The sequence below is a fragment of the Talpa europaea genome (assembly GCF_964194135.1).
Source record: "Talpa europaea genome assembly, chromosome: 8".
Lineage (NCBI taxonomy): Eukaryota > Metazoa > Chordata > Mammalia > Eulipotyphla > Talpidae > Talpa > Talpa europaea.
In genome coordinates, this window is record NC_140075.1 from 8,640,757 (window position 1) to 8,656,071 (window position 15,315).

General features: G+C 45.6%; 1 protein-coding gene across 1 annotated transcript; it reads left to right on the plus strand.

Annotated features, from left to right (window-relative positions):
* Positions 1-13,996: 13,996 nt before the first annotated feature.
* LOC311176195 (olfactory receptor 14A16-like) lies at positions 13,997-14,932 on the plus strand (the record flags this gene model as incomplete). The annotated part of the gene is made up of 1 exon (XM_084241495.1): positions 13,997-14,932. One exon carries the CDS (start codon positions 13,997-13,999, stop codon positions 14,930-14,932), a length of 936 nt encoding a protein of 311 aa, XP_084097621.1.
* Positions 14,933-15,315: the final 383 nt, after the last annotated feature.

The following is a 15,315-nucleotide window of genomic DNA, read 5'->3' on the forward strand; positions in this document are numbered from 1 at the left end:
CGAACCGGTGCTGCAGAGGCTGCAGGTAACTTTGGGGCCCAGCGCTCAACAGCTGCCCCACCAGGGGAGGCCCACTCACAATTTATAACAGAGCATTTTCCTCTAGGAGAAGTTCATGTTTCTGCTCCAAGGACAAAGGGAAACCACACTTGACTCTGCCAGAGATGGAAGGATGGAGGGTCCTTGGTTAGTCGGAATCTGTGATTGAATCCTGGAATTGATGGGAACATTAATTTATATGATGCTCTGTTTTGATGCAAATGTAACTAACACTCCCTTGATGTGGAATTTTCAAAAGTAAAGTTATTGGAATTATTTTTGAAGAACTACATTTCTACTTAAAAATTTATAATTTTAATTGTATTTATTTTTAGATTCCTTATTTTTCCAGATTGTATCTTGATCCTTTACCAGGTCTCTTCTCAACCTGCTTATAGATTACACTTAAGCCCAGTTTTCTTCTACATGGGAACTATGTTATTTTTTTATTATGTAAAACATCATGCAAAATAAAGCAGGGCAATATTTGTTCATTGTACACATCTGCACTCAGTGTTATTGTTTCCCTAACACTGAGAATGTGAGCTGGGATTGTTGTTCTTGCTCTCAAGTACTTTCTCTGGAACAGGTCACTGTGTCTCCAAACTCTCCTGATTTATTATCACATATTTGTCCATAAAAATATTTCTTATAATAATATATGTAGTTAACCACAAAACCTGACTAGTCCATTCAAATTTCAGAATTAAACATGAGTTAGAAATCACTCAAATTAGGGGCCTCCCTGGTGGTACAAATGGTTAAGATGCTGCTACCTATGAAGCTATCTGCATCCACTGAATCACCAGTTCAATCCTGGGCCAGGGAGCTACCCACATGGTGCAGCAGACCTCTCCTGGCTCTCCTGCTGCTCCCCTTAGCAGTATATTTCAGTACATCTGCTTGTTCTGCTCCCCACTCTGTCTCTGGTGAATTTTCTCACCTCTGCACACTTCTGGCCTGTACCCCAGTTATTGTATGCATAATACATCTTTAAAAAAAAGGAACCTAAGGGGGAAAAAAAAAGAAAATGACTCAAAGTAATATTCATTTTAGTGATAGTATGAGATCACAGTCGCCATCCCTTGGGATATGACGTCATTCCCTGGTCAGATTCCTGTTAATGTATTTTCTATTTTTCCTTTGAACAAATCCAGTGTCTGTTGAGAAGGGATCTTTACCATGAGTGTTTCATTGAAATGTCACGTTAATTTGTTATTTGTTCTTATCAAGGATGACATTTACACTCTATACTATTTTCACCATGGGTCACTTTTCACTCCCCCACATGCACAAGTGTTCACTCAGAATCTACTAAATGCCCTGCCGTGCCCGGCTCCTCCATCCACACTCCTATCTCCTCCCTGGTTCACTCTGATAATGAGCAAAATTTTGCACTTAGTCCAACATTTCCGTGTGCTGTTTGCCACTATACTTTTTCAGTTATTGAATTTTTATATTATCTTCCACAGATAGGTAGGACCACCAATGTCTTTCACTTTGTAACTTATCTCACTAGCATATGCAGCTCAATGTCCACTTTTGGTCCCGAAGGGCATGGGCTTATCTTTTTAATAGCTGTGCAGTATTCCACTGAGTGTGGACCCACATTGTTTGTTCACTCTTCTGTGCACCGCACTTGGGTTGGGGCCATGGCCAGCAACAGTGGTCAGTGCAGCTGTGAACGCATGTGTACGTGGTCTGCACTGTAGAGTCTGTGAATCTGGGATAACACCTGGCAGAGGTTGGCCCAACCTGTGGGAGCTCTGTTTCCATTGTCTGAAGACATCTCCATGCCATTTGACATCAGAGGTGAGAGGCCCTTTATTTCCTTCCCTTCTCACAGGTGACAACACATTACAGTTTGGATTTCTATTTTCCTTATTAGTGTCGTTGAACAATTTGGAATGGATTAAAAATCTGCATTAGATGAAGCCTTAAGATATGAGAAAGAAAACCTGAGTGCTGCCCACTGCACACTCACCCCGCAGATGAACCGGGGGACACAACACCAAGGACCAGGGAAGAAGAGCACGTAGGAACAAGGGGCCTCCCACACTAGAGAGCTTCTGTGCCTCAGAAGATGCCATCCCCAAAATGGGCCCCTGCACTGGGAGATAGTTGTGCACATCACATGCCTGACAAGGGAGAGAGTCCAAAGTACACAAAAACTACCTATTGCAGTCACAAAATTAAGCAGAGGCCCGTCTTTGAGTAGGGGATGGGAGACAGCTGAGGGTCCCCCACACCTCACAATTCCTGATGGGGTGTCTTCCTCTAAGAGACATTCATGTTTCTGCTCACAGGTCTTGTTGCAACCACACTTGACATGAATCTGCCAGATGTGGGAGTTGGATGGATGACCTGGGAATCGGAGTCTGGGGCTGAAACCTGTCATGGACTGACTGTCACTTTCTGTGATGTCTGACTTGATCCTATCACACTGTACTCCTGTGATGCAGTGTTTTTATTTAAAGTAGATTAATTATTTTTGAGCCACTGCTTTCCTACTTCAAAATTTAATGTTCAGACCTTCGTTGTTGTTGTGTTCATTTTCAGGCTCCCTGAGTTTTCCAAATTGTATCTTGATTCCTCTACCAGGTCTTCTTCTTGACATTCTTTTAGATAATGTTTAATTAAGTTCACTATTTTTCTACTTCAGGAACTATGCTATCTTTTTATATGGCATAAAACTTTAAATAAAGTAAAGCACAACAATATTTATGAATTTTTATTCTCCATCAACATCTGTGCCGTAAACGCCAGGGTCTCACGGCTGCTCACCCACCCTGAGAACATGAGCTGGGGGAGGCTCCTCCCTCAAGTGTCCTCTCTGCAACAGGGCACAGTGACTCCAAACACACCTGACGGATCATAACAGACTCAGGCCAGGCAATATTTCTCTTATAACATGCATGTTTACGCACAAGACCATGTGCAATGAGATTTCAGAATAAAATCTGTGTGGGGAAGTCTCCCAAGTTGCTCATCTTTCCAGTGCAAGACCCTGATGGCAGGTGTCTCCCTCCTGGGCCTTCATCACTCTTGGGCCTTCATCAAAAACATATTTCTGTTTTTGCTTTGACCAAAGCCACTAACCTGTGTTTTGAAGAGGATTTGACCTCATGAGTGGGGTGAGATGGGGTCATGTTAATTAATAATTGCCACTAAAAGGATATGCTCTTTGTCACGTCTTTGCTGTCTTGTTTTGGGGTTCCATTTCTGCCCCTCTGTGTGTGCAGTGCCCCCTCACACTCCAAGGGAAAACACATGTGAACACCCTCCTGCTTCCACAAGTCCAAGGACAGGGAACCCTAAGGGTAATAAACAAGTGGCCCCACCACACTAGAGTGCTCCTGGGCCTCAGAAACCGCTGTGAGCACAGGCCCTGTGCGGGGAGAAGCCATGTGCACCCCACACTCCTGACAAGGGCGAGTGTCCATCTATACATGTGTGTCCCCACCACAACAGGGAGCAGCACCCCAGTTGAGACACGGGCCAAGGCCGACTCAGACAGTCTCTAAAGAGGACGCGCCGGTGCCTGCAGAGTGGTGGACAGGTGGATTCAGGCTCCAGGCCCTGCTCTGAGCTTCACTGGTGTGTCCTGACCTCCACACGGATGTGTTCGTTCCCATCCCGGGATGGGCTCATCCCGCAGGGCCAGTGGAGTCCAGGGCGTGATCGTGTCATTATTCAGCATTAACGTCTAATAATCTGGGCAGACTCTGTCCTGCTGCTTCCTGGGACCTCTGAGAGCTGACGGTGATGATGTTTCAGCTCCTCACACTCAGCCCACACTTTTCAACATGTGCACCCTCAGAGGGTGCTGGACACCGGGGTTCACACGGTGGACAGACTCGAGTCTGTGTCATGAGAGACTTAAATGTGGGGATGTGCTCCTGGGGCTGAAAAGCTTTCCTCAGCCGGGATGAGCAGGAAGGACTAACTATACTTTTTCTCATGTCATGAACACAATATTTTCAGTGACAACATAAGTTACCCCTCGATTCCCAGAGGAGCAGCAGCGCAGTTGTCCCACCCCGGGCACCCCACAACCTTCTCCCTGAGCCTCTAAAAGGACACCCAGTCAGGATTTGTCCTGACTGGTACTTTTGTCGAGTCCCTGCAGTCGTACCCTCTGCTGAGCAGGAGCAAAGGGGGTGTCCTCTCCCCGGAGGGTTTCTGGCTCCACCGCATGTGGTGTATCCTCTCTCCATGCAGTGAGGAGTTCCCCAGGGTAGTCGGGGAGAGCCAGTCCCCCACGTTGGGAATTCGGCTGCTGAGTGTCCACTGAGCTTCAACACGCATGGAATTAGAGGTCTCTACAGTGAGTGTCTCGAGGGCAGGATGTGAGTTAAAGGTTCTAGGTGGAGGGGGAGGATCAGTGAGTTTCCTGCTCAGAAGTGGCCGCGGCTCTGATGGGCCTGACCCGGGACCCCGAGGGGCTGGGGTGTGAGGCCAGCGGGACAGCTCATTCAGCTGTGCTGGGCGGGTCAGTGACAGACAGGGGAGGACAGTTGTGGGACTTCTGAGGAGAGGGGAAGTGGCCATACTCAGTGTCCCTCACATGAATTGTTTGGACAACATGTGAGTTTGCCTTCAGAAGAGCTGAAAATGTAGTAGTTTGACAGGACGGCACTGCTTGGAGAATGACTGGGGAAGAGACTCGGGAGTACAGGCATGTGGGTGCTGAGGAGCTGCTGTGATTGACTCAGTGCACCGAGTTACATTCACCTGGTGAGACGTGGCAGTGGTGATTTCTTCCTCTCCACACTCATACAGATGACAGCTCCAGGGGTGACCAATCGCACATTTGTGACAGAATTTGTCCTCCTGGGGTTCCCCACCCAGGGGACCATGGGCTTCCTGCACACGCTGCTCTTCTCCCTGTCTACCTGTGTGCCCTGCTGGGGAACGGGCTCATCGTCCTCATCACCACCCTGGACTGGCACCTCCACACCCCCATGTACTTCTTCCTGAGGGGCCTGTCCTTCTCGGACCTCTGCCTCCTCTCAGCCATGGTTCCCAAGTCCATTGACAGCTCTCGGAGACACAGCAGTTCCATCTCCTTCCCGGGTTATGTTGTCCAGGTCTTTGTGCTGATGATGTCAGCAGGTGCAGAGATGCACCTGCTCACAGTGATGAGCCTTGACCACTATGCTGCTATCTGCCACCCGCTGCACTATGAGGTCATCATGAGCAGGGACAGGTGTGTGCAGCTGACAGCTGCGTCCTGGCTGGGTGGGGGTCTCTATGCTGTGATGTTCACAGCTGGAACCTTCTCCTTGTCCTTCTGTGGGTCCAACGTTGTCCACCAGTTCTTCTGTGACGTCCCCCAACTACTGGCTATTTCTTGTTCAGGAAATTTAATGAGTGAACTTGTCCCCATTCTGATTAGTGTGGTGTTGATTATCTGCTCTTTCATTTTCATTGTCATTTCCTATGTCCACATCTTCTCTGCTGTCAGGAAGATCCCATCCACAGAAGGGAAGGCCAAGGTCTACTCCACCTGCCTTCCCCACCTGCTGGTTGTGATGCTGTTTCTCTCCACTGGATGCTTTGCTTATCCGAAGCCGACCTCAGGGACCCCATCCATGTCTGACCTGGTCATTTCTATGTTCTAAAAGGTGGTGTTCCCCACCTTTAACCCCATCATATACAGTCTGAGGAATAAAGCCATTAAGTCGGCTATGGGGAGACTGATGAAGGGCCAAAACACCAAGTGAAATATCACAATCTCAGTTATAACCCCTTAGTTAACTCAGATTTTCCATCTAACTGTTACATGCCCTCATTTCCAAATAGACTTTTCTCTTAAGGTTATTTCCTTGTCAAAAATGTATATTCTCATATTCTTCCTTAAAGGTAGTTCTGTAAGTTAATGCAGACTTTTACAAAACCCTTCCCCATGTGATGCAAATAAACTGAATTCCAGGTCATGTTAAAAAAATCATGTGATGTTGTTTGCAAGATGTCACACATTTCCGACTCAGAAAGAAGTCAGAACTCAGAGGTCACCAACAGTTACTAACAATGACAAGATGCAAGTTCTTTTCTCCCTGGAGCACGGGTCATGGGACCGTGGTCCTGGGCACTTGTTTCCCACAGCCTGTGTGTGTCTCCACGGAGGCCCATTCTTGTGGAGGGGAGAGGGAACAGCTGAATGCATGCTCCCACCCTCATAATTCCTAATGGGGCATCTTCCTCTAAGAGACATTCATGTTTCTGCTCAAAGTTTGTGTAGCAACTACACTTGGTATGAATCTGCCAGAGGTGGTAGTTGGATAGAGGACCTGGGAATCAGAGTCTGGGGCTGAAACCTGTCATGGATGTGACTGTTACTTTCTGCCACATCTGACTTGATCCTATCACACTGTACTCCTGTGATTCAGCATTTTGTTTTTATAGATGAATTATTATTGAGTAAGTGCATTTCTACTGCAAAATTTAATGTTAAGAACTTTGTTATGGTGGTGTTTATATTCAGGTTACCTTAGTTTTCCAAATTGTATCTTGATTCCTCTACGAGTTATTCTTGACATTCTTTTAGATAACACTTAAGTTCACTATTTTTCTTTTTATTTATTTTATTTTTTCTAAAGATTTATTTATTTATTTACACAAGCACAAGGGTTTAGTCAGAAGTGCGGGAGGGTGAGAGAATTCACCAGAGCCAGAGCAGAGAGCAGAACAGGCAGACTGATGAAGTACACTGCTGAGAGGAGTAGCGGGCGGCACGAGAGGTCTGGGCGCCATGTGGGACTCTCACCCAGCCTCCGGGAATTGAACAGGCACTGCAGAGGCTGTGGGCTGTTTCGCAACCCAGCGCTCAACTGCTGTGCCACCGGAGAGGCCGTTTTTTTAAATTGATATTTTATTTTATATAATTCTTACATCATTTTTTAATTTTTGCACAATGTATGCATAATCATTTTGGTTATATTCCCCATAAAATTGCACCACCCCCCAAGTTCACTATGCAAAATTTATATAAAGTAAAACACTGCAAAATTTATGATTTTTTATTCTCCAGAAGCTTCTGTGCTATATACCCTGGGGTCTCATATCTGTTTACCCACCCTGAGAACTGGGGGTGATGCTCCTCGCTTAAGCCTTTTCTCTGAAGCTGGTCACTGTGACTCCAAACGCTCCTGAGGGATCATAACATACTCCGTGCAGAAAATATTTCTTTTGAAAAACGTAATTTAACCACCAGATGGACTCCATTCAGATTTCAGAATAAAATCTGTGTTGGAAAATATCTCAAGTTAATAATCTTTCCAATGAAAGACCTTGATCTTAAGATTCTCCTTCCCGGGGCTTCATCACTCTCTTTGTCACTTCTTTGCTATCTTATTGTGGGCTCCATCTTTTCCCCTCTGTGTGTGCACGTGTACCCTCACACTCTGGGGAACACCCACATAAATACTCTCCTGCTTCCACTCTTTATCCCTCTCCTTTTTCCATTCACGCCTGGTAACAGTGAATTTATTCACTAGTGCAAATTGGTTTTCTATGATTTGTAAAGTCAGTTTTCTGTATTTTCTTTTTTTAAAAGATTACTTTATTTATGCATACAAGAACTGGGGTATAGGCCAGAGTTGTGAGGGGTGAGAAGATTTGCCAGAGACAGAGTGGAGAACAGAAAAGGTGGATTGACTAAATACACTGATGAGGAGAGCAGCGGGCGAGGCAGGAGAGGTCTGCTGTGCCCTGTGGGTTGCTCCCTGGCCAGGAATTGAACTTGTGCTGCAATGGCTGTGGCTAGTTTCATAGATTGCGTCTTAACCCCTTGGGCCACCAGGGAGGCCTGGTTTTCTGTATTTTCTATCCCACAGATGAGTGAGACCCTCTGCTATCTGTCTTTCACTATATGGTTTATTTCATTTAACAAGATAACTTCAAGGTCCACTCACCTTGTCCCAAATATATGATTTGATTTTTTAATTGCTGTGTACAATTCCACTGACTATGGACCCACAATTACTTTATTCACTCCTCTGTTGAAAGCCCTTGGGCTGGTTCCGCAATGGTGCATGGTGCTATTGCGACACCGGTACACATGTGTCTCTCAGTATTGTAGAGTTTTCACATTCTGGGATAAGAACTTAGCGGAGGGATTGCTAGTTCCTATGGGATTTCCATTTTTATTTACTTAGGACATCTCCAAACCATTTTCCTAGAGGCTTTACCTACTTACATTCCCACCAACAGAGGTGAGATTTCCTTTCTCTCCACTTCTGCATAATATCTGTTGTGTTCAGTAAGTTTTGATTGGCCCATTTTCATAGGGGTGGGTGACAAGTCATTGCAGTTTTAAGTTGTATCCCCCTTATAATTAGAGCTACTGAACAATATTATTTGGATTAAAGGTTTGGATGTGATAAAGTCATAAATACTTGAGGAACTATGCCACCCTACTGCACATCTACCCCACAGATGAACTTGGGGACACAGCCCCAAGACCCCCAAGGGCAAGGGAAACAAGCATGTAGGAATAAATGTGCCCCACTACACTAGATAGCTCAAAAACCAGTATAAAAACAGGCCCCTGCACTGGGAGAAAATATGCTTACATCATACATCTGACATGGGGCTGGTTTCCATTCATTCAAGGTATGTCATAGCCCAACAACAAAAAGCAGACACCCCAATCAAGTAGTGGGTAAGAAACCAATACAGACATTTCCAAGGAGGACACCCAGTTTCCCTGCAGGTCGTGGGCAGATGTTATTGGGCTTCTAAACCATGCCTGCTCCTGAACTTTGCCTGCATGTCCTGACACTGGTTGACCTTGAATGTGTTTTGTTAAATCCCCAGAGATTAACACATCCTACATGGAATAGCTGTAGTCTAGTTCATAATTTTATAATTATATAATATAAACTAATAATGATGGATTATTTCTATCATACAGTTTCTTTGTGATTTTTGAGTGCTGCAAACTATGATGTTTTAATTCTTCACATTTAATACATATTTTTACAATATTTTCATTTTATCTTCACAGATTGTACATGTACACTGGAGTCCACAGTCTCGAGTTTGTTGTTTAAGAAGACTTAAATAGGGGAAATGTGTTCCCAAATATATATAAAAAAGAAACCTCTTTCTCATCCAAGTGGAAATGAAATGAATAATTATACTTTTTACTAATTTATGAACATGATATTTTCAGTGATGACACAGGTTCCACCAAGACCCCAGTAATTCCCCAGAACCCCCCACAACCTTTTCCCTGTGTGGAACCCTACAAGGACACCCAGCCCAAGGAGGCACTAATCCCGGCCCTGGGCCCTGCTTATCCACACCCACCCCCCCCCACTGAGCAGAAGGAAAGGGGGTGTCCTCTCCCAGGAGGATCTCAGGATCCCCGGAGTGTCCAGGGAAGTCACCTCTCCCTGCACCAGGAGCCCTCCCAGCACATTGTGGAATAGCTGGGTCTGTGCTCCATCTGAGAGCTTGAAGGAGGACCCTCTGGGGGGAAATGGGCTCCTGAACCTGGCTTCTTCTCAGGGACAGACCCAGACAGATGCTGAAGTGGGAAGCTCTGGCCCCCAAGTCAGGAAGGTCATCCCAGGTCATGACTCCAGTGAGCTCTGAACCAGACCAGGTCCCACAGGCTCTGTAGCACGCTGACATGGAAAGTATATCTGCCACTTCTTGCTGAAGAATGCTGTGTAGACTGTATGGAAAAAAAAAACAAAAATCTGAAGTAGTGGACTGCAGGATAAACGGGTTAAAATATCACTTTTTCAGCCCTACAGCCATTAGCCACTATGGCTAACACCTGAGGTCTTGCACATGTGCCTATGATTGTGGACACCTGGGCCCAGAGCGCATGGAACATGCACATATGTTAATGGGGACTCCTGTGCCAAGGGATGAGGGGATATAAGGGTTGGGTCATCTGAGATCCAGAGGGAGGGGAGACAGTCCCATAAAGCTGAGGGAGAAAGCTGGTCTGTTCCAATATAGTATGAAAGCTCTAAATATCTACGTGTAAATATCTATGAAGGCTCCAAAATTATCTTTGTGTCCTTGGGAGATGACAATGAACCTACCTGTCTTTGGATGGTTGAAAAACAATGGATGTATGGGCCTCCCAGTGGCACAGTGGTTGAGTGCTGGTTTGTGAAGCTGCCCGTGACCTCTGTGGCACCAGTTCGATCCCCGACTGCCCCCCAGCCACCAGAGGAGGGTCCCACATGGCACACAGTCCTCTCCTGCAGCCCACTGCTCCCCTCAGCAGTGCACTTCGGTCCTTCTGCCTGCTCTGCTCCCCACTCTGGCTTTGGTGAATTCTCTCACCCTCCCGTGCTTCTGACTGTACCCAGTGCATGCATAAACAAAGCAAACAAACAAACAAACAAATAAATAAATAAATAAAACATGTCTCTATTAAAAAAAAAAGAAAAGAAAAAGAAAAACAATTGGTGTAGTCGGCAGGATATTACTCTGAGAGCAGACATACCAAGTGGCATCTACAAATGGAGTCTTAGACAACATCAGAGTCGCTGGGAAGCAAAGATGGTGGCCAAAGTCCAAGAAGAGCTAAATATGCTGCAGGAGCACAGGAGGCAGACAAAGTCTGGGAGATGGAGGACAAGCACTGGGAATAACTCGGACCTCATAGGGAAGAGAAGATAGCCCTGCAAGGACCAGCCCGCTGTACCCCTGAGGCAGCAGACTTGTCAGGAAAAAAAAGGGGGACCTCATCCATCATTCAGAGCTTGCCCATGACAAAGATACTACTGACTGTCTTGGACAAAAAATCCTGCCAGAAGGCAGAGAACTTTGGGACCTGGGGTGGACAGAATCATTTGCCCACCACAGGAGATGAAGATCAAAGGATGGGCCTGTCATCCTTGGTGGCTTAAAGCAACCTTATCTGCTGCCCGGCACTCACAGGGCCACAGGGTGGCTGTGCCAGGCACTAGGGAACAGTGAAAAAATCCTGAAGGGGTGGATTGTAGGTTATATGAGGTAAAAAGTCAGGCTTTTTGCCCCCTCCTGCCATAAACCTCTGTGGCTGGCACCAAAAGTCTTGTACATGTACATGTGAATGTGGACACCTGGGCCCAGAGAACCCGGGGTATGTGCATATGTAAACCAAGGGAAGAGGCGGTATAAGGGCAGCATCACTCTGAGATCCAGAGGGCAGGAGATACCAGAGAAATGCTGAGGGAGAGAGCTGGTCTGTCCCCTGAGTCAGTATTAAAGACCTGAAAAGTCTACCTTTTCAGTCTACCTGAAAAGGAGTCATATCCTGCTGACTACACCAATTGTTTTTCAACCATCCAAAGACAGGTAGGTTCATTGTCATCTCTCAAGGCCACAAAACTATATTTTCATGTGAAAGAACTGACCATGACCTGCACAGCCTGGGGCAGCTGCAAAACGTGGCTCTAAACAAGGTCCCCAGAGCCTGTGTTTGAAGATAAATTAGCCTTTCAGTCTGAATGGGTAATGTGTTCATTTCTAATGTTATTGGAGAAGCCATTTTAATATATGTGCACAACTACAGAAAATAGTAGCAGTAACTCTTCTAGTCACTGCAAAATCATTGAGATATTTATTTAAATGTCCTGGAAATGGTCAAGGACATTGCTAGGAAGAGTCTCAGCCCAGCCTTTCCACTTTCTTCCACACGCACTATCATGGATCAGGTCCAATGAAGGTCGATTACTACTGTTCCCCTCTAAGTGTGGGCAGGATGCGAAGACCATCACAGACACCACACCCCCCAATCTAGTCAATACTGTGGCATAATCTACTTGATACATTATTTCCCAAAACATTTAACACAGTCAAGGCCACCCAAAAATGCCTTTTACTGCACATTTGAAGACACGAAGTCATGACATCAAACCCCAGGAATCTCAAACCATGAAGAAACATCCACCAGAACCACTCCAATAGCAATGGCCCCTCTCCTTGTGAAGATATAGGAGACACACTCTCACTAGCAGTAGTTATTCAGCTTCAAACAAGACTGGTAGGTGCTGAGAATGGACCAGCAAAAAAAAAATAAATAAATAAATGAAAGCACACAGAGTAAATTTGTGATGACATAAACCATTCCCACTTCATAAGATCCAGTTGACTTTGTTCAATTCTGTTGAAATTCTAATTGTCTTCCTTCCCTCTTTCCTTCCTCCTTTAGTTCCATCCTACTTTATTCATTTCCCTTCCTCCTGCCTCAACCTCTTCACAACCATCTCTGCAGGTCTCCCAAGGAAGGGCTTCACAGGGAGTGACAGCAACTTTGCAGCTCCCTATGCCCATGGTTCATGCATGGCTCTTATTACAGGGTCACACCCTGGTCCCCTGTGGCTGGTCAGTGGAGGCAGTTGGAGCCTGAGGAGGAGGAATCACAGACCTGCTCACGGAGTCTCCTGAGACCCCCTGACTGCACTGATGACTTGGGAGGTTCATTACCGGAGACACCATTAAGAAGTCCACGGGGACACAGAACACCTGGTCCTCTCGGGGTGAGGTCCCTGAGGAAGGGGAGCCAGGGAAGATGTCAGGGCCTGGGGCCAGCCAGAGATGGAGATAGCAAGCTCTGATGCCTGTCTGCAGAGCCAGTGAGCGGGAAGCCTGGACCCGAACGTCAGAGGACAGCACAGCAGAGGGCAGCGGGTGACCGGGCCATCGAATGAAGTTAGCTTTTCCTCCTGTCTCTGTGAGGGCGAAAATTTTGTGGGAAGCAAACTTATGGGACAGCGGGCACATCACACCAGACTGAGGTGTATGTCAAATATTTTTAAAAAGTAAGTTTTTTAAATCTTAAATTTTTAATTTACTGACATTCCATTTAACCCATACCTCAAAGTGTTGGCATTTCAACATGAAATATTTATGTTATTGTGTGTGTTTCCAATGGTGACTTTATTTCTTTATTGAGGTAACAATGTTTTACAACACAGTGTCATTTCAAAAAGCATTTTGTATTTCAGGAGAAAAGTAGCTAGAATATTCATCTTATAACTGAAAACTAATATATTATAAAGGTGGATATAGTTCAGTTTCAGAATGCCATGTTGTTCTGGGATAATTTTATTTTAAGGTGTTCCACGAATATGAACTTTTGTGCATTTATTATTTTATAACATTCTGAACTAGGGTATATAGGGCAATTATTGTTTTGTAACTAATTTTTAATATTTAGCACTCTGAGTTGAAAGTATATAATGTTACATGAAATAACATTTAATGGATGTATTTAGGGAGCAGTGGTGAAAATCTGAAAGGAAATTTAAAATAATGCTAATTGTTTAAAAAGGGAAGGTACACATCCTCATCCCTAAAATATTATGACAATAAAGGGAGTCAGACAGAAATTCATGACTTTTTCTCCTATTTTTTTCATTATAAATATATATTCTAAATCCCTGAAAAAGTTTTTTCCTAGGCTATATTTTTGAGTTTATTTTTTCTTGTTTTCATTAAATTAGCTGGAATTGTTTCTTTTATATTACAATAGTTATATTTCACTACATTCTCCCTAAAAATCCTGTTCCATCACCCCATAGGGGGAGGAGGGGAGGAGATTGGGGAGGAGGAGAGTGGACACAGCTGCTCCATGTCCAGACAACCCCACACACTGGACTGGTGTGATGAACAAACTTGCACAAGGAGGGGGAAGCAGCGGGGCAGGGGCAGTGGGGAGGGGCTGGCAGTTGGTTTATGGATCAACCAGAGCAGAATCCTATGATTGGCTGAAATGTCCCACCTTCCTGATCCCAGATCCTGTGTGATAAAGGCGCTTTTCTGGAGCTGACCACAAAAGGCTCAACAGAGAGTGAGACACACATTGCTCCTCCACTCCACAACCTGAAAGTGACCTCTGAGACACGCCTGTGACTGTCCTTGCTGGTGTCATCTAGACTCAGACTGGAAGGCTTCACTCATGTTTTACTTTGCTCAAATTTTTATACATATGATGCCTCCAATGGTGACCAATCTCACGGCCGTGACAGAATTCGTCCTCCTGGGGTTCCCCACCCAGGGGATCGTGGGCTTCTTGCACCCACTGCTCTTCTCCCTGGTCTACCTGTGTGCCCTGCTGGGGAACGGGCTCATCGTCCTCATCACCACCCTGGACCGGCACCTCCACACCCCCATGTACTTTTTCCTGAGGAGTCTCTCCTTCTCGGACCTCTGCCTCATCTCAGCCACGGTCCCCAGGTCCATTGACAACTCTCTGAGGCACAGCAGCTCCATCTCCTTCCCAGGATGTGTCCTCCAGGTCTTCATGATGATTATGTCAGCAGGTACAGAGATGACCCTGCTCACGGTGATGAGCCTTGACCGCTATGCTGCCATCTGCCACCCCCTGCACTATGATGTCATCATGAGCAGGGACAAATGTGTGCAGCTGACAGCTGTGTCCTGGCTGGGTGGGGGTCTATATGCTGTCATGCACACAGCTGGAACCTTCTCCTTGTCCTACTGCGACTCTAATGTGGTCCATCAGTTCTTCTGCGACATCCCCCAGTTATTGGCTATTTCCTGCTCAGGAAATGAAATGAGTGAAATTGTCCCCATTCTCATTAATGTGACAGTGGGTATGGGTTGTTTTACTTTCATCATCATTTCCTATGTCCACATCTTCTCTGCTGTCAGGAAGATCCCATCCACAGAAGGGAAGGCCAAGGCCTACTCCACCTGCCTTCCCCACCTGCTGGTTGTGGTGCTGTTTGTCTCCACTGGATGCTTTGCTTATCTGAAGCCAACCTCAAAGACCCCGTCCATGTCTGACCTGGTCATTTCTATGTTCTACACGCTGGTGCCCCCCACCTTTAATCCCGTCATATACAGTCTGAGGAACCAAGCCATGAAGACGGCTGTGGGGAGACTGATGAAGGGCCAGTACTGTAAGATGTAAGATATCACAATCTAAAATTATAACCCCCAATTTATTCAGTTTTTCCCTCCAACTCTTCATGTGATCATTTATAAAGTACAGATTTCTTGCATTAGGATTTTCCTTTTCCAGAATTTTATATTCTCATATTATTCCATAAGCTCTAGTTTCCTAAATACTGCTTTCACTTGCCAAAACTCCATCTGTGTGATGTTCATAAACTGAATTCCCCCTCATGTTTGAAAACAATGCATGTGGCTTAGGAAAATGTTCTAGAACTCACGCATCACCAACATTTATGTGAAACGAAGCAGTGGTAAAGGAGGCCTGTATCAGAAGCACAAGGTCATGGGACCACAGTGCTGGATGCTCGGTTCCCTCAGCCTATGTTTTTCCACTGAGGG